This window comes from Drosophila serrata, unplaced genomic scaffold (genome assembly GCF_035046125.1).
Source record: "Drosophila serrata isolate PLE 108 unplaced genomic scaffold, ASM3504612v1 contig_382, whole genome shotgun sequence".
Lineage (NCBI taxonomy): Eukaryota > Metazoa > Arthropoda > Insecta > Diptera > Drosophilidae > Drosophila > Drosophila serrata.
Genome location: NW_028257280.1, coordinates 7,547,637 through 7,569,161, shown reverse-complemented (window position 1 = coordinate 7,569,161; position 21,525 = coordinate 7,547,637). Strand labels below are relative to the sequence as shown.

The 21,525-nt window shown below is 44.3% G+C and overlaps 6 protein-coding genes across 9 annotated transcripts; 3 read left to right on the top strand and 3 right to left on the bottom strand.

The window, feature by feature from the left end:
* The first annotated feature begins 5,927 nt into the window (after positions 1-5,927).
* On the top strand, positions 5,928-7,324 carry LOC110186563 (galactose mutarotase). The gene has a single exon (XM_020955771.2). The coding sequence runs from the start codon at positions 6,031-6,033 to the stop codon at positions 7,225-7,227; it is 1,197 nt and encodes a 398-aa protein (XP_020811430.1). The 5' UTR covers positions 5,928-6,030; the 3' UTR covers positions 7,228-7,324.
* A 273-nt stretch (positions 7,325-7,597) lies between these two features.
* Positions 7,598-10,297, top strand: TBC1D5 (TBC1 domain family member 5). The gene is made up of 6 exons (XM_020955759.2): positions 7,598-8,487; positions 8,551-8,647; positions 8,716-8,858; positions 8,954-9,096; positions 9,146-9,498; positions 9,554-10,297. The coding sequence occupies exons 1-6, from the start codon at positions 7,775-7,777 to the stop codon at positions 10,067-10,069; spliced, it is 1,965 nt and encodes a 654-aa protein (XP_020811418.2). The 5' UTR covers positions 7,598-7,774; the 3' UTR covers positions 10,070-10,297.
* Positions 10,258-11,919, bottom strand: LOC110186579 (protein suppressor of variegation 3-7-like). 3 transcript variants are annotated; one of them, XM_086839890.1, is made up of 3 exons: positions 11,790-11,919; positions 11,164-11,721; positions 10,258-11,088 (listed from the first exon to the last, which is right to left on the bottom strand). In XM_086839890.1, the coding sequence occupies exons 2-3, from the start codon at positions 11,682-11,684 to the stop codon at positions 10,419-10,421; spliced, it is 1,191 nt and encodes a 396-aa protein (XP_086696016.1). In that variant the 5' UTR covers positions 11,685-11,721; positions 11,790-11,919; the 3' UTR covers positions 10,258-10,418. The 3 variants fall into 3 exon arrangements, with proteins under 3 accessions (XP_086696016.1, XP_086696015.1, XP_020811455.2); XM_086839889.1 differs by having other exon boundaries at positions 11,164-11,807; XM_020955796.2 differs by having other exon boundaries at positions 10,258-11,085; positions 11,164-11,807.
* Positions 11,920-12,099: 180 nt separating this feature from the next.
* Positions 12,100-16,568, bottom strand: Su(var)3-7 (Suppressor of variegation 3-7). The gene is made up of 5 exons (XM_020955784.2): positions 15,650-16,568; positions 14,969-15,544; positions 14,544-14,912; positions 13,571-14,476; positions 12,100-13,507 (listed from the first exon to the last, which is right to left on the bottom strand). The coding sequence occupies exons 1-5, from the start codon at positions 16,402-16,404 to the stop codon at positions 12,460-12,462; spliced, it is 3,654 nt and encodes a 1,217-aa protein (XP_020811443.2). The 5' UTR covers positions 16,405-16,568; the 3' UTR covers positions 12,100-12,459.
* Positions 16,569-17,358: 790 nt separating this feature from the next.
* On the top strand, positions 17,359-18,902 carry Ravus (ravus). Its single transcript, XM_020953779.2, has 2 exons — positions 17,359-17,475; positions 17,535-18,902. The coding sequence occupies exons 1-2, from the start codon at positions 17,444-17,446 to the stop codon at positions 18,625-18,627; spliced, it is 1,125 nt and encodes a 374-aa protein (XP_020809438.2). The 5' UTR covers positions 17,359-17,443; the 3' UTR covers positions 18,628-18,902.
* An 85-nt stretch (positions 18,903-18,987) lies between these two features.
* On the bottom strand, positions 18,988-20,826 carry LOC110185312 (uncharacterized). Of its 2 annotated transcripts, none has more exons than XM_020954072.2 (3): positions 20,719-20,826; positions 19,464-19,629; positions 18,988-19,173 (listed from the first exon to the last, which is right to left on the bottom strand). In XM_020954072.2, the coding sequence occupies exons 2-3, from the start codon at positions 19,590-19,592 to the stop codon at positions 19,090-19,092; spliced, it is 213 nt and encodes a 70-aa protein (XP_020809731.1). In that variant the 5' UTR covers positions 19,593-19,629; positions 20,719-20,826; the 3' UTR covers positions 18,988-19,089. The 2 variants fall into 2 exon arrangements, with proteins under 2 accessions (XP_020809731.1, XP_086696983.1); XM_086840857.1 differs by lacking the exon at positions 20,719-20,826 and adding an exon at positions 20,663-20,686.
* Positions 20,827-21,525: the final 699 nt, after the last annotated feature.

The following is a 21,525-nucleotide window of genomic DNA, read 5'->3' as shown; positions in this document are numbered from 1 at the left end:
TGGCTTTTGGCCCACAGCCTGAACTAATTGCAGCTAATTGAAATGCAGGCCGACGACTGTTGCGGAAAAAACAAAAAAAAACTGCCACAAAATGACGCATCTCACCGTTGACAAATTGGCCGTCTCAAAGCGGAGCGTTTTCAAGTGCAAAGTGCGTGAAAAATCGAATCAGTACCAGTTCCAGTCCTCCAGATGCCGGCGATCGCTTTAACCAAATGCTTATGCAAATATCTGCTTATGCAAATATCTGATGTGCCGCAGGAAGAGCACAATGTCACGTCAACAAACGCCTCAAATGTGCCATGAAAAATAATAACGAAATCAAACAAAAGCCTCATTACATATCCGTAGCTGTACTCCGTACCCACTCAGATACAGATACCAAAACAATAACTCTTACACCCAAAGAAAAAGATGCCAAATGTATGTAATAAATTCACCTCTAGATTCCCTGTAAAACAAATCAATTCTAGCTTTCCTGAAATTATTTAGTATATATTGTAATACTATTGGTATCCCATAATTTAACCTATATAAAATATAATTGTATATCATTGTATTCTTATTTTCCTTCCCGTGTAGATACAGACATCGAAACAGATAAAGATGTTTTTAGGCTCAAATAAGGGGAACAGCTTAAATGGCTTCCCAGGGCAGCCCCGCATGGACTTTGTAATACTGATCTCATTGTCACATTGTGATCAACGCGATTTGCATAAAATATGTAAATATTCTTATTCGAAATACATTTCTCTCAGCACACGCTTCTGGCCAAATGCCGTTGGCCAACTTGCCGATTCTCAAGCCGTGCCTCTGGCCAATTTATCAAACATTGCTTTTACGATTTCGAGGTGCTTGTCAGGCTGTGTACAAACGAAATCCATTAGGGTTTAGCACAAGATCATAAACCTGTACCCCTATTTTTAGACTATTCTTTTGGCCACAAGCTCCGCGCCCATTCATATGGATTCTCGTGGATGTCTGGCACGTTTGAATGTTTGAATTTGAATGAATAAAATTGATTTAAGCAATAAAAATGCAGTCATAGTTCATTTCCGTTCTATTTATACTTTCAACTAAATCATTTTGGATATAAATAATGTTATAAGAGCAGAATATAATTCATTTTACTAAGCATATTAACTGATAATTACTTTTTTAAAGCATTTAAATTAAGCATAAAACTATGTTTGTTTATTCTGTGTCTGAGAATAGCTTTTGCGGTCATGACACCTCCAAAACATTAATATTTCCACAATTTGTTTAATGACCAAAATGAAAAACTAAAGCCAGCTGGCTTTGTGGCATTGTCATTGAACGAAATATATCCTCGAGAAAATTGTAGGCTCGTAACTCGGTCGTTAAAACGCATTAACACTCAGTTTATGACTAATTACAACTTGTTTAGTACCACAGAGTAATCGGAAAAATGAAAACAAGACATTGGGAATTCCCTGCAAAGTATGTTAACTCGAATTTATGGCCAGAGTTCTTGAGCACCTCATAGGGCATTGTCCAGTCGAACCACAGGAGCGGGAAGCTTTTCAACTGCCAAAAAAGAATATAAAGAATAAGCCATGCAAAACATTGATAAGCCATAAAACGAATCGGAGTCGCCGGGTCGCAGAAATTAACAAATTAATCACGTGCCCAAGACTTTTTCTGCTCGCCCACACCCGAAATTTTGTCAGTCGCATAAATATATACATATATATTTCTTTATAAAATTTTTGATTTTCTATTTTGGCGCTATGGGCCGGTGGCAAAAGCATTTCCGTACACTCCACAGAATCTTGTCCCGTCGCCGAGGGAAGTTGGCTAAGAAGTCGTCACCAAGTGCTCTGCTCGTTGCTACTTGGATTGACTTGACTTGGCTTGGCTTCATTTGGCTCTTTTTCATTAACAACTCGATCATGATCAGCATCGGTAAGGCCGAGAGCCTGCTTAGAATTCTGGGGGAGATCGGAAACCTGCTTGGCGTTTTAAAATACCTTCGCCCCGTCCGCAGATTTATATATTTTGGGGGTTTCTATTCTTGACTTCTCGGCGAGTGTAAGTAGATTTGCATAAATATGCATGTGTTTCCAGTAAGCACTGGTTACCAACCCATTCCACTTGGTTCCCGAACCCAGACCGAGGTCTGCTTTGGCCTGGGAGAAGTCGCCGTTTGGCCCTTGTTTGATTTTTTGTTTTGTCTAGTGAAACCAGTAGGGCAGCTCAATAAACCGGAGGCAACACACTTAACACCCCTTCTGGCCAACGATATCAGTCAAGGCGAAGTTAAACAAGAGCCTAGATATATGCGTCATGAAATAATCAAGAACTTTGATTGTGAGAGACAGAGATTCGATCTTGTGATTAGATAGATAATTTTAGATCCAAAAACCCAGGAAATAAGCAAGAGGATAATATCTGCGGATCTGTGGGGGTTTCTTAAGGACTACATAAGTAATATAAGCTCAATTTGGAACTTTAATTTTTAAAATAGTTAATCAATAACAATTATTACTACTATTATGAATTATTAATTAGCTTGGTATATTCTTCTCCCAGTTCTTTATTACTATTTGATTAAAATTCAGGGTTAAGAACCAGCACGCTTATAAGCTATGAAATCGGATCCAACTAGTTAGCAGAATCCCTTTGGGTAAATAGCTATTTATTTATCTTAAATCAAATTATAGGAAATTCTTTTTAACTGGCGGCATAACAAGTTTTAGAGTTTTGGACAACACGAGACCCCTGCCACCTGTGAGCTCACAGTGTATAAATATAAAACGTTGAAATCCAAAAAAGAATGAATTATGCCCCCTTCCCGATCCCCATTTACATTTAACCTCGTGACCTTTTGGCGCTACGTTGACAGGCTTCCAAGGCTCTTTTCATACTTGATCGGATTGGATGGATACCAATTTCAGTTCCAATTCCAATTCCGTTTCCAATTCCGATTCCAACTCCTCCGATTAAAATGTGTGCTTCATGGTATTCTGGTTCCCCCGCCTCATTACACTCCGGTGGGCCGGTGGACTTGGCCCAGACAAAACTTCCGCTTCGGACTCTTCCGCATAGATGTAACAGTAAACAAGTTGGGCCCGGACCTCCGGCGGTCCGATCAGCTTGATACGTCCCCCAGTCCCCCAGTCCCAAGTCGCGGCAATTAAATTATGTAAATGGAAACAAAGCCAAACAAAAAGGCCAATGCTGCGCGAAAAAAAACAGAGACGCCAAGCGACCTAAGCTAACCTCGTGGTTGTCTGTGTTGCAAATGAAGAGATGAAGACGAGGACCGCATTGGTGCTGTGACAGCAAAGAAAGATCAGACAGCATCCAGAATGCCCTAACTTCAAAAACGAAAAAAAAATTACGCTAAAATAATTCTTATTAGTTACGTAAATAAAATAAAATATTCTGTTTTTTTCGGGTATGTTTTCACCTTGGCCATCAGACATGAACTCTATCAAGGTAAGTTTAAATAGAAAACAATGAGTTCTGTTAATTGCAGCCAAAATGTCCATAAATTTAGGTTTAAATTCAATTAATTCGGATTTCGTAAATACTCGAATTTTCGTGAATACATGAATTTAGTAGAAACATGTACAGACTAGAAAAAAGAGCAATTAAATTTCTAATGAGTAAGTTAATATATTGCCAAGGCCAAGGTTAAATTAAACTGTCTTCTTTGTAGTATTCATTAGTTTTAGTCAAATAAATATATGTCTTAAGCTTGAATAAATTACAATTACAATATTACAACAGCACTTTTCAATTCAATTATTTGTTAAGCAAATTTTTAATACGAAAATATAAATTCTTGTAAAAAATAATATCTTATTGGGTAGTAAAATGGAATGATGCTACTTACAAAACACCAATTTATATATATAACATTTTATTATAATTATAGTTTCAATATCTTAATAAAATGTAGAACCTTGCAAACAATCCACAAAGTAGTGATACCCTTCCATCGAAGGGAAACCAATAAGTGAACCCCAAAGTCTCGGCTGAGTCTCTTCAGCTGGCTGATTAAACATCAGGAAATACAAAATGCTAAGCAGGCAAAAGCAAATTGTAACAGGGCCCAAAAGACAGCCGAATAGCAAACGAGTTCTCAGGCCAAAGACGAACGAAGCGTTTGATAAGCGGCCAAAACAGGTTGGCTCGACCGTAGCAGGGGTCGACGGTACGGGCCGGGGCGGGGTGTCTTAGCCAGCTAGCCCCATTGACTGATTATTGTTATTAATGCGAATGCGAGATGCTGCTAGCTGGTAGCCTGCTGCTTTTTGCCATTTGCATTGACATTGACTTTGACCGAGAAATTATAAATCGGAGCCAATGTGACGCATACGTGCGGCGACATAAGTAGTAGCCTGGATGGGATTTCTGGGTGCGTTAATGCAATGCATTTGCATACAGTTTACATTTGCATTTTATCGGTCCTTCCGGATGATTGACATACAACAAGTATATACGAATTTTGTCAGCAGTTCCACAAAATGTATGAGTGCTGATTCCATGTCTCCAACGAGTACTTGAGCCTGTAATTATTACCCTGGACACACCCGATTGGCCACCCATCCATCCAACCACTGACGTTCGGCATTCAGTCATTGGGTCAAAGCCGTCGCGGATCGTTCAAGTTCAAGCCCCAAAGAGATTAGAAAAATTACCCGAGACTAGATCAAAAAACGACATTGACCGTCATGTCATGGCACAGCTCACACAGCACATCGAAAATAGAAACCTTTAGTGTTTAGTGGCCATTAGCCGATGTATGTAGATGTCGATGTCGGTTGGTTTATTTGCAATTTTAGCAGTTGGAACTTCTGCCAATCCGTTCGATTCGATTCCGAGCTAATGCGCCGGCGCGCGTCTCCATTTCCATCTCCATCTCTATCTCAGTCTTCGCATTTCGTTATTGTCTTCTATTTCCTGGTTTGGAGTTCGCTATGCCAACTTTTTGGCATTATCATGAATTAATTGTTGCATATTATAGCGACAAGCATTGACCCCAATAGGTGAGGGCCCGAGTGTGTGTGGGTACTACTGATAAACAAACGGATTCGCGAAGCAGAACGCGCAAATAAATTAATAATTTCTGCTGGATATCGCCTCTAATGGCACAAAATCTGATCATTAGAAGCAGAGCGTCACTAAAGACTGAAGTGGTGCTGCTCATACCATCAGCTGTCATTCGACGGAATATAAATATATGTATATACATATGTATATCGGTGAGCAGAGAACTTGTGAGCTGGGTAAGTTGGAGGTACCTATTTTGTGGCCGATGTTCTAGTCAATGAAGTTTGACTGTATAAATACAAAAGTATTGTGGTCCGGTTCATATCTATTCAGTTGTTTTTCCCTCTGCCAAGTACTTGGTTAAATCTTTTTTCTTTGGTGATTCGGCACAAAATCTAATTAATGAGATACTCATTTTCTGTATAACTTAAGATAAATCTCAACAATTCCTCGATATGTTTACCGCTCACTTGTTGAAGAATCATGCGCTTTAGTTTGCCTGTAAAGTAGCTTTACCTAATGACTGTGAAATAAATTGATTATTCTATATTCTTAATTGATTAAACAATACTACAGGTTTTATAAAATATAATTGGTCCACACTGCACTTTAATAGTTATTAAAGGAAAAGAGTGTTCAAAATTAATATAAAATTTCATTAATCATAAATGTAAGCCAAGGCAACGTCACATATTTTTATCTAATGTAATTTTATTGTTTATATGTTTTATATGTATTTACAAATACATATAAATAATACAAATACAAATTTCAGCTTCACATCGATTGTCCTTTTTATTTTACTTAAATTTGTTAATAATCGATGGCTTAGGGAAAAAGTGTTAAAAAATATTACATATAAAATAAAAGCTATTTATTATAAAATAAGATAAACTTTTTTTTATTGTGTCTGTCTGACAACTTTAAACACTTTCGATCTGACTTTGAAGCAAAATTTTCAGAGCTCTAAATTCAAAATTAAACAAAAAATAAAAATACTTTGGAGAAATGATCAAGGTTGTGGAGGACATTTTTGGTATCGCGAACAATCCGATCACGAAGCAGGCCCAGGTAGTCCGTAGGTACACGATTACTAACGCCAACCGGCTCTCGGTGGCCATCATCCAACTGGGAGCCACCGTTCAGAGCATCCAGACGCCGGATGCCTACCACCACTTGGAGGACGTGGTCCTCGGATTCGACGACATTGCTGGCTACATTAAGAACCGGAAGTACAAGTTCGGCTGCACACTGGGAAGAGTCACGGATGTCGTGGACAAGGGAGAGTTTATTATGGAAGAGCGACGGGTCATCGTCTCGAAGAACCTGAACCAGAAGCACCATGTCGACGGGGGCTACGTGGGCTTCGACCAGATCATTTGGGATCTGCACATGATACGACCGGATGGCGTTACTCTGCGACACATATCGAAGAACGGACACGAGGGGTATCCCGGCAACCTGCTTGTACTAATCCATTTCACCATCGATGATGACAATCGGTTTTTCATCCGGATCGAGGGCACCACCGATCAGACCACAGCAGTGAACATATCCAACCACATTTACTTCAATCTTGCTGGTCAGAAAACTGGGATAAGGGGTGTCTTCGACCACCGTGTGACAATTGAGGCGGCGGAAACAATGGAATCTGTGGGTGACAATGGTCTGCCCACGGGGGATTTCAAGGCCGTAGATGATACCGTGTACGATATCCGACTGCCGGTGTTTTTGGGCGATCGAGTACGTCAGTTTGAGAAGCAAAAGGTGACCGGCTTCGATGTCCACTATGCCCTCGACAAGGAGTTTGATTCCAATATTACCCGCTACATAGCTCGGTTCCTGCATTCGGAGTCCGGCAGATTCATTGAGCTTTACAGCAACCAGCCGTGCATGAAGTTTTCCACTGCCAACAATTTCCCGCAGGAACCTCTTGGCGAGGAACCGATCTTAGGGAAGGGATGCACTCGATACTGGCAGCATTATGGTTTCAGTCTGCAACTGCAAAACTATCCGGATGCTGTAAATCAGCCAGAGTTTCCACGGATATTTATCAATCCCGGAGAGCACTATTTCCACGAAACCGTTTATCAATTCGGGGTGCAGGAATCCTGGAAATGCTGCGCCGATCCCAACGAGCTAAACGAACTTTGTGAGGAGTCGGAAACAGAGCCGAAACAAGATATAGAGCCAGAGCCACAGTGAGTTGTCAGTGCAAGCGCATAGAAGAGCTTCGCTTAATGCCGAGCGGAATTTTGGATTTTGTCTTTGGATTTTGTCTAATAAAATATTAATTTGTCTATTGTGGTTTATAATATTGGAAAATTACAAAAAGACGCAACGACTGAAGCCTTTTGTTACAGAACTTATTTGAGGGCTTTGTGTCACGATAAAATTTTTAAAAGCTTAAGATTTTTGAAACTGACGACATCTATGTCAGTACCATTCCTGCAAAGAACAACATATTTGAAAAGTTGCAATGGCGGAAGTCGGAAATAGGAAAATGGTAGTCATCGGCCATGTCTTCAACATATCAGTGTGACCAGATGCCAGCAAGGGACAATGCTCTCCTCCTCTGGCAATATTCCGTGTTGTGATAAGCGGTCACACTGTCGTATAATCAAGATTGAAGTGCACTTTTCTGTTTTGTTTGTGTTTTATTTTGCGACCTATCTGCTCTGCACCGATTCAGCGTTGACATGACGACGGAGCGGACAAGTGACTGCATTTAGGAAGCAGCCAGCTACGAGCGATGACCGTATGGGGCATTGAAGCCATCACTCTGAACGGATCGGTAGGAAGGGCAAGCAGTGAGTGTCTGCGGGGAAACCCTGGTGCGATTGCGGACACGGGAGCAATGAACTCGGTGGAACGTTACCGCCAGGAGTGGGAGCAGCTGCTGAAGAGTCTCGATGACGAGCCTGAACGCCTTCGGCAGGCGGCCTTTGCCGGAGACCTCAAGATGTCCAAATTCCGGAGCATACACTGGGCGCTGCTGCTACGCGTCCTGACCTCCGAGCATCGCAGTTGGATTAGCCAGCGGCTACAGCAGCGGGTGCGGTACGACAAGTTCCGGGCGGACTATGTGAGGAATCCACACCAGCTGGCTGGGGACTGCATTGATGACCCGTTGTCGCAATCCACGCAAAGCGTGTGGAACCAGTACTTTAGCGACCAAGAGCTGTTCGCCGTCATAAGGCAGGACGTGGTGCGGACCTTCCCGGGTGTGGACTTCTTCCGGAAGCCTCTGGTCCAGAATGCGATGGTGAACATTCTATTCTACTACGCCAGAGAGCATCCATACATGTGTTACAGGCAGGGTATGCACGAGATTTTGGCTCCGATCATATTTGTGGTATACAGCGATCACCAGTCCCTGTTACACTTCAGTGAGCTAGCGAAGACCGACATAAATCCGACGCTGCTGGACGTGCTGGATCCCGCTTATCTAGAGGCGGATACCTAGTAAGAAAAACACTTAATATTCTGTATCCATAAGCAATGCTTTAACGTATTTCCCTTGTGCAGCTCTTTGTTTTCCCGCCTGATGGCTTCTGTGGAGTCGTACTATCGCGTCTCCAATCTGATATCCACTCCCGGTGGCCATATCGAGCAGCGGACCGAGGTACGTCCCCACTTTCAAGTGCATCAGCAGTCAGTGCACCAACCCTTATCGCCGGCCTTTTTTTTCAGGCCCCCGGGGAGAATGAGCCGCAGACGGAGGCGGAGGTTATCAGCCAGCTGAACTTTATACGGGACAAAATACTCGCCAAGCAAGACCAGCACTTGCACCACTATCTTCAAAAGATGGAAATCCCGCTACACATATTCGGCATGTGAGTTGCAATCAGAAATGCGGGAGAGATTTAAAATGCTGTGCGAACATGGTAGGGTTTGATCAATCTTTAATAACAACTTATATACCTTGCAGCCGCTGGCTACGCCTCCTCTTTGGTCGGGAATTCATGCTACTGGACCTGTTGCTGCTGTGGGATGCGATATTCGCCGACAGTGATCGCTTTGACCTGCCTAACTACATTCTAGTGGCCATGCTAGTCCACATCCGAGATAAGCGTGAGTATTTCCCCATTTTACTTTCCGTTCTGACTAATTCCCATTTCAGTGCTGCTCAGCGACTACACAACATCGTTGACGTATCTAATGCGATATCCCGGCAACGTGGACGTCCACTTGGTGCTGCGGCATGCACTCTTCATGCTTAACCCGAAAAAGTTTGACTATCCCGCGAATGCCTTCGCCTGTGTGTCATTTACCAACAGCTCAACGGACAAAGAAGGAGTACCACCGCCCACTGGTACAAGACCTCGCACTATTTCGGAGTCATCGGTAGCGACTAGCGGGAGTCAGATTGATCGGCAAATCACCTACATGCAGGAGCGCAATGCGGCTGACTCCTCGGCTCTGGCGAAACTGCAGGACTCCCATCGAGTGGCTATGGATGGTTATCTAGAAAATGTAAGAATTGAGGTCTCTTTCCTATTATATTTACAATGATTTTGGTTTCTCCTAGAGTCCCGAGCTCCTTCGTCTAGAGCTGAAGAATGCCCAGACAGTGATTAAAATAGCGCGGAGCAAACTACAAACTTATTTAGGCACCGTCCGCCACCATGTAGCCAGACAGGCGAACGGAAACGAAGAGCTCGGCCGCACTCTGGATGGAATCGAGGAGCTATGCAGCTTCCTGGACGTCAAGTTCATGTTTCCGCTGCACACACGATCGGCCCCTATCGATCAGGCGTTGGAAGCCAATGAGCAAAAGCAACTGAATAGGAGCAGCATTTCGCCAAAGGCACAGCCAGCTGCAGCTCCAGTTCAGACGGCAACTCCTGCTGCATCCTCAATCATTGGAGGCTATGAGATGCCCGAGAACGCCTTCATGCACAGCTCCATGCGGCGTCTCCTTGGCGAACTGCGGGAAATTGAGTTGTCAACAATAACGAGTGATGAGAAGCCGAGCGATTCGGTGCTGCAGAACGGCTTGCCAGCTGCAGAGCCCCAGCAGCGACATCAAGAAGAACCGAGCTGAACTTATCGACTGATCTTGAATTTAGACTTAAGAGCAACCACCAAGTGGCCGAATCAGAACTAACTGGAGAGTATCGTAAAGATAATTATTAATTATTGTTTAGACTTGGTAAACGAAATAAATTGATCAAGTTTCTGAAGTGCTTTTAAAAAAAATAACCCTTGTTCTCAAGAAGCGCCTTATATATATTTTGTTATAGTATCGTGCTAACAAGCATTTATTGTAAAATCCTTCTTCTGGTTCTGCTTGTGGAAGCACCCCGCTTCATTTGAATGATGCATGATGTTACTGCATTTTTTTGTTTTTGTCGATTCATGGGGAGAGTAGTGACATTGTGCCTCCAATGAGGCTAATTTTTATCCACGGGGTCGTAGAAATACTCCGTTGACTGGAATTGGGTAGTCGCCCAGACACGACGATTACTCTCCGGAAGGTAACTTGGATTTGCGTTAAGAGATGATTCCAAGTCATTGTTATTGTTCTCCATGATCTGGTCATCTTCGTTAATTGAGATGATATTGGAATTGAAGTCGACGTCACCAGCGGCGCCTTGAACTGTAGCAGAAGGTTCAGCAACTGGCGTGAGTGGTACAGGGGAAGATTGTAGTTTTGGATTTTTCTTGTGCATGGCCCGGACATCGAGTTCACACGCTATTTGCATGATCTTGGCCTTGCCCTCAGCTGCCAAGTCCGCTGGCAGAGATTTCATGGTGGGCGCAATGCTATCAAGAAAAATATCAATTGCATGCCGGGGCTCCGATGGCTGTGCATTCGCCGGGGTCACTTTCAACGGTTCCGGCGCCTGCGCCATGCAATTGCATTGTCCCATGGCCCCTTTCTGCTCCAGTGTTCGCAGTCGCGTAACAATATCAAAAGAGGTGCTGATCATCTCATTGGCCAAGTCTAGCTGGCTACGCTCCTCGTAACGCTTGCCCACAGAGTCGCGCAGGGCATCGTGAACGATGCGGCGGACCTCCATTGAGCGGCGGGATCGCTTTCCCGGCGGCTCTGCCGTGCTGCTGTCGGATCAGAGGAGATATATGTATGTATACTGATAAGCTCTACTATTTGGGGGACAGAACTCCACTACTCACCTCACACTCACGTCGCCATCGGTATTCTTGTTCGAGCCAGACTCCTGCCGCTCCTGTCCTTCGGCATGCTTGCGCGAGGAATCGTGCTGACGCAGGAAGCACTCCTTGATCGATATGCGCGTATTGCATACGCGGCAGTGGAAGAGATTCTCATCATTGGAATCGGGCTCCAGCCATTTATATTTGGCCACCAGCTCCGCCATATCAGTCTTCTGTTTGTCCTCGTCACTAGCCAAAGCAGCGGCGGCCTGAGACTGACCGCCATTTCGCTTGCCCATGTGAATGTGCTCTGCGGTGCGCTGGTGCTCCTTGGCACACTTAGAATTGGCCAGGTAGACGGACACCTTGCAGAGCTTGCACCAAGCGTAGTCGTCGCGTATCTCGCTCTTCTTGTACGACATCCATGGAAAGCGGCTTTTCCACATTGTCACCTTGCCCTTCATGGTGGCCTTCTTAATTTCTACGGTGCCAGAGTTCGTGTTACTCTGCTCATCGTCCACAGCTTTCTTCACTTTAGGCATCTTGTTCCGTACCGTATTGCTGGCAATACTTTCAAAACTGATTTCGAAAAAATTACTTTTTATTTTTTGAAAACGTGTGAGATACTGGCTTTAGGAAACACCTACCACTGTTAAATGTGTAGTTTCTACAACATCCAAGGTGACAATAAAATCGAACGCCTCCTTTGTTTAGTATTAGAGTTTTCTGTTGTCGAAGAGTTTGAAATGTAACCCGAGTTCCGAGATCGTTCGCCTGGATCTGAAAAATCCCTTGACAGTGATTAAGATGTTTCTGCCAAGAATCGATCGGGCCTTGGAGATCGTTGAGCAGAAACGAAATATTAGTATTATTTCTTATCTGAAACTACTGCATAATCACTCATTAAGAGCAATGACATTCCCGGCTGCAGGCTTAATTAAATACAACCAGCCTGAGTATAGTAAATACATTCAGTTTAATTATAATTTAGACTTGGCAAAAGTCTGTAAACAAAAGAACTTATCAAGTTTTTCATCTGCTTATAAAACAACTATCGGTACGATTTACTAAGCCCAGTTTCTTATTGATTTGGGAAAAAGAAAAAAAGTTTACAATTTTTTGTTCTTTTTTGAAGGTGACTCTTCGGGTCTCGTCATCAAGCGATTTATAATATTTATATATATATGTATGGAATAGATATAGTGCCCGCAAGCATTTATCGTTAACATATGCATAAAATAGTGTCCAAATCAAAGTGAATTAAATAATGACAATGACAAAATCTAAGGCTATGGATGAGTGATGATTTGTTTAGCTCTATGATCTACGATTGTGATTTATTATAGGCCGAAAGGAATTAATATTGGCTCCGCTGCTGCTGTTCCGCGGCATTGTCGAGGATATGCTTGCAGAATGCTGCTGCGCCGGCATGGTTGGCTTGGAAATAGTGATCATCTTCGAGCTATTGTTGTTGTTCACGCGTATTTGCCGCAGCATGGCCAAGGTATTGCTATTGTTAGTTTCGCCTCCAGGCGTTGATGGTGGAACCTCCAAGGAGCCACCTTGGCTATGTCGCGTAGTTCCATTCACCCTAATCGGACTCTGAGTCGTTAACTTGTCCAGCGGCACACATCGGACGGAGTCCGGATCGTTGCGATTTGTTACCTGCAGTTGGGAAGAACTCAATATACGACGTATATTCTCTGGGATGTCTTTTGGATTGCCGTTGATGGACAAAGACGCAGAGTGTGTCCCGCTGCCTGACTTATTTGGAGGTGATTCCACGTCATTGTTATTGTTCATTATGAGCTGGTCATCGTCGTTTATTGTGATGACATTGGAATGGAAGTCGTCGTCAACAGCTGCGGCTTGAACTGTAGCAGAAGGAGTTTCAGCAGCAACAGCAACTGGGGTAGGTGGAGCAGAGGTAGAAGCGGGAGAAGCTGATTTTGCGGTATTCCTGTGCATGGCTCGAACTTCTAACCCACAAACCAGCTGCATGATTTTGGCCTTGCCCTCAGCGGCCAAGTCCGCTGGCAGAGATTTCATGGTGGGCGCAATGCTGTCGAAAAAGAGATCCATTACATGCCGGGGCTCCGATGGCTGTGCATTCGCCGGGGCCACTTTCACCGGTTCCGGCGCCTGCGCCGTGCAGTTGCCATGTCCCATGGCCCCTTCTCGTTCCATTGTTCGCAGTCGCGTGACAATATCAAAAGAGGAGCAGATCATGTCCTTGGCCATGTCTAGCTGGCTACGCTCCTCGTGACGCTTCCCCATAGAATCGCGTAGGGCACGAAGGATACGGCGAACCTCCATTGAGCGGCGGGATCGCTTTGTCGGCGGCTCCGCCGTGCTGCCATCGGATCTGAGGAGATATGTATATACTGATCAGCACTACTATTTGGATGGACGGAACTCCACCACTCACCTCACACTCATGTCGCCGTCACTGTCCTTGTCCAAGCCAGACTCCTGCACTTCCGGGTCTGCAGTGGCTTCCGAGTTGGTGCTGACAGATGGCGCAGCTACCTTCGCGTTGTTGCTCCTCTGCCGCTCCAGTCCGTCGGCATGCTTGCGCGAGGAATCGTGCTGACGCAGGTAGAACACCTTAATCGGTAGCCGCGTATCGCATACGCGGCAATGGCAGTGATTCTCATCATTGGCATCGGGCTCCAGCCAGTTATATTTGGCCTGCAGCTCTGCCATAGCAGCCTTCTGTTTGGCCTCGCCACTGGCCAAAGCGGCGGCAGTGGCCACGGCGGCAGAGATGCCCTCTGTCGTTCTCGTGGGCTGACCGGCATTGCGCCTGCGTTCGTTGCGCAGGCGAATGTGTCGTGAGGTGCGCTGGTGTTTCGCGCCCCACTTAGAGCTGGGCAGGAAGATGGACACATCGCAGAGCTTGCACCATGCGTAGTTGCCACGCATCTCGCTCTTCTTGTACGACAGCCATGGAAAACGGCTCTTCCACACCATTACTTTGCCCTTCATGGTGGCCGGAATGGGCTTTACGAATAGTTTATCGATGGGCTGAGTCTCTGCCTTATTGTTTATTGTGCCCGCGTCTGAATTGCTCTGCCCGTCCTCCTCCTCCTCTTCAGCGACAGGCATCGTGTTTTGCGGCATCTTCGCCTGGCGCGCCTTAAACTGATTCATAAGCTTTTTATGCCGAGCGCTAAATTCGTGCCGCGCCTTTGCCGATTCACTATGGAAGCGCACCCGGCAATACTTGCATAACTGTGTTTTCCGGTCCTTGGAGTAACATAGCCACGGGTAGAAATGCACTCCGGCTCGTACCTTGGCCCTTCTTGGTTCCGAAACAGATTTCACTGCTAGGCTGGAATCAAAGAAATTTGTTATTATATTATTATCATATGTGAATATTGACTTTAGAGAACACCTACCCCTTATTTCCCTTTTGCTTGTCCGACCAATTATCGTCGTCTTCTTCGCTGCCTTCGCTCCCCGATCGAGCCTCTGACTGCGTGTGCTCACTGGCAGCCCCCTCAGCCTCCGACTGCTCATCTTCTTCGCTTTCGTCCTCCTCCCGTTCCCCATCAGCCATGCTAGCTTCGCCGGCTGCCTTGGCGGCAGCGAGAGCCGACATGTGCTTCTCGGATTTTTCGTGGTTCTTGCGCTTGATCTCCGAATTACCGTACATAAACCGCTTTTGACAGACCTTACAATAGGCTAAATTCGGGTCCTCTGGATCCGCAATCATCCAGGGATGCAGATCAGCGTACACAGCCCAGATCCCACGTTCCGTTGTAGATCTGTAAAATAGATATTGGTGTTTAGGATCAGCTTTTAAGTAAACTGTAGTACTCACCGTCTCTGAGGGGGGCCCGTTAGCTTCTGGCAGTGCGCATTGGCCTTGCAGTGTCGCATGAAGCTAGTGATTGCCATCTGGCAATTGCATAGCGTGCAACGGCACTGCTGTGGAGTGGTGGCTGGAATTAGCTCAAACCACTTGCCGGGGTCATCACTATTATTCAAATGACCGTTAATAGTTACTACTGTGGTGTCCTCTGCTTCTGGCTCTTCTTCCTGCTGTGGCTCTTGCTCCGCCTCACCGTTGACCAAGGAGGGACCGCTGGTGCTCTTGCTACGCTTGCGTTTGCGGCTTGCCGTATCGGAGTCCTGCTGACGTAGCGCCTCCTGATGACCCTTTGTAGTCTCGTGACGCTTGCGCAGATATACAAACTCTACATTCATTTTGATATTGCAGATGCGGCACAAACCCATGGTACCCTGCGCCTGGGAACGCTCCAACCAAGGGTGGGAACGGAGCCACCGCAGCCAGTTGAAGTTGTTAAAGGCTTCGATCTCGCTAATCCGCTTCTTTTTCATAGCGGCCACATAGGACTTCGTGCCGAATTCGTGCTTTACCTCATTGTCACTGGTCCTACAAAAGATTGGAGATAAGTAAGTGCTACCTCTGAGGTTTTTATTTGCAAGAAATTAAATACAAATACAAAACAAATCTGTTTATATTGGTCTCGGTACTCACGCTCCCCTGGTCTGCTCCTCGCTCTTCTTGAAGGCCAAGTAGTTATTCTCGCGCTCCTGATGGTACAGCGACATATTGTGCTGCTGGATGTGCTTGGAGCGGTTGTTCACGTTGATGCTCATATTGCAGTACAGGCAGAAGGCGTAGGTGCCGTCTGTGTCCTCATGCAGCATCCAGGGCCAGCGCTTCATCCAAATCAGCCAGCGAGCGGCACGCGGCATCTTCTTGCGGGTAATACCGCCATTGGCGCTACTGCCATCATCGATGCTGTAGTCTTCGTCCTCGTCTTGGCTGTCGGCCTCTTGGGTTTCGATGCGCTCCAGCAGGCCCATGGGATCGTGGTACGAGTGGTTGCTTTCGGCATCGCTGCTCGGCTCCGTCTTGGCGGACAGGTTATCGATATCCCTGTCAGGATCGCCAAGCAGCGGATCCTCGGAAGGCTTATCGTCTGGATTGTTCAGCGCCGATTGCAACTCAGCCACCAGTGGGGTACTGCCCTCGTCCATGTTGATATCTATTAGGTCCGCTTCCTCCTGCTCCTCCTCCTCCACCATCTCCTCGACCGGCTCGTCGTCGTCGACCAGGATAACCATTGGGGGTTCAACAGGAGGCTCCGTCACCACCGCTCCCTCCACGTCCATGATTTTCAGCTCGTGTGTGGCCGAGGCCAAAGTATCGGGATTCGCCGACGCCATTTTGTGACCGGCGTCGGACGCTCCGTTAAGCAGTTCTGTCCGTGTTTTTTCTTCATCCATTCCTTGCGGCTAGGCGTTCAAGCCCCAGATACTCCGGGTACTTTCCACAAAGTTGCCGGGCCGACACGCAATCACAGCATGCGCTGGAAATTTAAAACAATGCAAAAACACAGGCGAAAAATCAAATTTGCAAACCGAAGGGCAGAGTGACCGTAACTGCGGTTGGCAGGCCTGCGAAAGGCGAGATATACCAAAATATACTGAAAAAAATACCACAAAAGTATGTCCGGCAAAGGAAATGGCTTATTTACACTTCGCTTTTTTCCCTGCTGGGCTATTCACACAGGCGTCAACTTGATGCGAAAATAGCTTCCAATACTTAAAAAAAAACCTTTAAAAACTGCTTAATAATATGCATAGAGTATTTTCAAGAAAATCTAAGAAATTTTTAAAACCGTATTGTATCTTTGATATCGTTTAATATACATCAATCATCTTCCACAATTATAAATGGAACCATGTATATTGGAGTCGTCTTTTATTTTAAAACAAGAACGAAGGCTATATATCCGTTCAATTATGTAATAACACTTGCCATTGGTTATCACAGTTAAAACAACAATCAATATAATATAAATGTGATAGATGTTGACGGATATTTTTCATTGGCCCTTTTAATTTAAAAGTTTTAAATACATTAATACAATAAAATTGCATATCCAGGGATGACAGAAAGATGTTGAAAAACAATATTGCTATAGAATTTTTTTTAGTTGCCGACCATTTTAATAAGATCGTATCACATATGTATATATTCATATGACATTCTATCTGTACCAATAAGAACACTTATAAAAAATTTTAGTAGATTAATCGAACCTTTTGATACTGATCAAAAACATATATATATATATATCTTAAAACATCTGAACTTTTGTTACCAATACTCCAAAAAACAGAAATATATAATCAAATAAATAAAAAATTATTTTACAAGAGGGGTAACTCTGCATGCAATGCGCTTTTGGTTTTTTGCCTTTTCTGCAGCACGGTCATACAGGAGGTAAATTTGTTTATATTTTGGAAAAAATATGTTCAAATGGCAAACTTACAGCTAACTCAGGAAAAACTGTGAGTATTCTACAAGCTATAGTCAAAATTTTCCTTAAACCAGACCCTTGCACCCACAGAGACGCTTTGCGTTCAGAATACAGACCACGCCGGCCTTGTGGCCAGTTAAAGTATCCGCGGCCCAAGACAAAACCAGAATATCAGGATATATATCCATGGCTCCTGCCGGACGAGACGGATCCACACTTCGTGTTCTGCGCCGTCTGCGAGTGCAGACTGGCCTGCAAGCGATCCGATTTAGGCAAACATGAGGGCAGCATCAAACACTCGGAAAATGCGCAGAGAAAAGCCATGCAGTCCAAGGGGCAACCGGAGGAGGTGGATGTACCATTGGTCATGAAGTGGGAGTATAATGAGGACGAGGAGGTAGTACTGGCCTATGGACCAGGACCCCCGCTTCACAACATTAACATTACAAACAACAATCACGGCGACGACGATGACGATGACGAAGAGGAGGAGGGCGGCGGCGATGCAGACACCGACCCCGACTACGAGCCAGATGCCGATGAAGAGCGGGAAGCGGAGCTAGAGGAGCGCGAGCCGGCCAGCAAACAACAGCGCCGCACCTCGTTGGCGGACTCGCAACATTCCGGCATGGACTATCTGCCGCTGCATGTGACCATTAACGAGCTGCCTACCACTGCCCCGACCGCCAGTTCTACCTTTCCGTCCTCGTCGACGCCGGCAGCTCCGCCCTGCAGAATAACCATAAAGAAGGTGTCAGCTCTCAACGCATCCCCCAGTATAGCAGTTAAAGGGCCGGAGATAAATTCGAAGGCCACCATTACGCCCATAGCAGCCGGTGGTCCTTGCTACACACCCTCTCCACGCACCACGCCCTCTTACGCTGCCCGCCAGTTGCAGTCATTCCAGCTGCAACAGACGCCAGCCCGAGATTCCCTGGAGCTCTTCTTTGACAGCATCTGTGCCACTGTCAAGACTTTGCCGCCCAAGCTAGCCACCGAGGGTAAGATCCGGGTGATGCAGCTAGTCGGAGAGCTTGAGCTGCGCGCCCTTGGCGAACAGGAGGCTTCATCCCTGCCCGCCGTTCAACAGGACCTCGATCTCCCTGAAAACGCAGAAGCTGGGGCAGCAGAAGAAACGCCAGGCAGTGGTCAGCAGAATGCGACTGTGGCCTCCACCACCTAATAAGGTTAGCCGGAATCGGAAGAGGGCTGAAGACGTGGCTTATGTCGACAAATTAGAATGTTTCTAGTGCTTTCATTTCTTACGTTTTTTAAATCGATTTTCTTAAATAAATGTATTTATTAGTGTTTATGTTTTAGATTGTGTTGCATGAATTAAGAGAGTCTTATCAAATTGGAATCTTATATACTATAATATATATTATAAAAACTGAAAGAAAATATATCTAAATTGATTCCATTTCTTATTTTATATCAATAAATAATTTACAAACTGCATTCCATACGATGATGTCACAAATGTGGTGGCGATAGCTCAATGTCTTATGTCAACGTAATATTACAAATTGATACACAAGCACAGTTATTTATAAATATTAGTTAATTAAACTTTATTGTAAAAATGATTGAAAACAAGAGTTATCAGTAAGGCACTTAGAGTACGGATACGCCAGCGGGATTTCCCTTAGAAGGCCTGCTTGCCCTCCAGCATGGCCTTGCCGCAGTAGAATGGAAACTGGACGCCCTGCAGTAGAATTTCCGATATGCCCTGTGAATGGTAACGAAGCGAATCAGTAGGGTATAGTGTGCATATGTATATACATATCTATCAGCGGTGTGGGTGGGCCAGATATCGGTTGAAATAAGCCCCGGTTGTGGCCCTGATAAGTCTCCGAAATGACTAATTGGTTAAGAATCTATAGAGACCGATAAAGAGCTGCCGCATGCAACTAGCCGGTACTATTCATGACGCATCCCCAAAACTAAGCCACACCCCACCCTAGGACTCAGCCCACCTGGCATACTGCACCCTAACTAGACGCTGCCATAAATACTTACCGTCAAGGCGGGAATGCAGGAGGCGAAGGCATACACCCAGATGTAGAAGAAGGCACAGAAGAAGGCCACGAAGAAGGAGACGAACCAGAAGACCAGCAGCCAGAAGATGAACCACAGTGGATTGGGCATCGTGATGAGTGATGTTGTTTGTTCAGAGCGATTCCAGCTGCGCGATAAGATAAATGAAAGGGATCTCTTAAGTACTGGGAATAAACTTATCGGCCTTATCAGAAAATGGAACCAAGATCCCAATAAAACTTAAAGACTTCACAAGGCATAGTCACTCATGGGAAAATAGGTTTGATGATTAATACGATTTTCCGACTCAATATTGGGCAATAACTTCTATTAACAAGTAATAATTTCTTGTTTTTAGGTATAATAACGAAACCCAATTAAATCATCTATAAATTTATATTTAGATAATTTGATTTCACCGCCTGAACTATAAAAGTTTAATATTTTAAATATCACTCCATCAATGTCTGCATATAAGATAGTGGGTGTCAAAGGTATTAAGGAAATTAAGCACTTAACAAAATTAGAGTTACTGTTTGAATAAGAAACCTATTTTTGAAGCCATTAACTCATAATTTTCAGACATTTTCAAACTGTTCTGTGCTTATCTCTTGAAAACCTTACAAAAATTCCAAGTAAATGTGATATTTGTATGCATTTAGTCAGGTTTTCCCCCCTAAACTGCATTGCTTGGCTTTCTTTTGCATTTAGATTTCACTTATCGTGTTCGTGACAAACATGCTAACGACCGATTTGGATCGTTTTTGAGACTGGATTTAGAAGCACTGACGTCAAAACTGATTATGCTCAAAATAGGCATCTGGTCGGGGTCACCGATGAGGAATACTCGGGCCTTGATCTCGACCTCAATTTCAAGCAGAATTCCAAGTTCTGGAGCGCTGATTACAAAGCCCCGCCAGCAAGTGTCGTCATTATGCAAATCCGCGTTGTAGTATTTAGTATGTATCTTCTTGGGGTGTGTCTTCTTAAGTCATCGAGTCATAAAAACAATTACAGATCGTCAGCGAACCGGTTGGCACAATTAAAACTCGGAGTAATTCGCAATTCGGATGGTTTAATGGTCTCAGCGAAATGTTAAACATCTGTCAATTATTCGGCACACGCAGAACTATGCGTATATATATTGTGTAAATATATATACATATATCCACCGCACACACCCACGTAGGAATGATAGCCACTTGGGCGCAGAGTATAAAAACAAACAATAACAAACCAAGCAGAAGATCGGAGAGCCGCGAGATCGACGTCCGGGGGATTCGGTAACGGATTCGAGAATGAGCGTTGAAAACCGGCGCAACAAGTTGCATAGCCGGTCCCATGGTGTTGTGATTGTAAGGTAGTCTCGTCGGCAAGCAAAGCTTTTGGGGTACTGGTCCGTTAAAGTTGTGTTTATTTTGACAAGAGATTTAAGGTATATAATGTTATAATTTTTATAAAATTAGGAACCTAATCAAAAGAATGTGTTAGAGCCCACTTTTGAATTATATATAATTTAAATAAAATAATATATATATTTTTTAACATACCTTCTAATATCCAGTTAACCCATGTTATTGTCGTTTCATTAGCATTTTTAGCTGGGAAAGTTAAAGAAATTCTTTTGCACCTTAGAATTCTTTTACTATACTTGCCGGTGTATACAGTGTTGTCACCTGACACACTCCGCAGCAGAGTTTCGAGTGAAAGCTGTCCGCTGAAAGCTTTCGCTCAAGCTAAGCGGGCACGGGCCGATCTTGGAGTTTTCCACGAATTGTAGCTGACTTCTATTTTCAAATCACAAATATTTTTCTATTTGATTATGGTTTATAAACATTAGAGCTTATTTTTTTAGCTTGGAGGTTGCTTCTAAGGTAAAGTTATTTGCATTTATCCATAGGATCAGAATTTGGAATGTTCAATCGATCATAGCAAAGACAAAAATACATTCATTTCAATTCGGAAAACTGTTCTGGGCTAATTATTAGAAGGTTTACAAATCAGTTTTAAAATTTCAAAAATTAAATTAATTTAAATTTTTTTA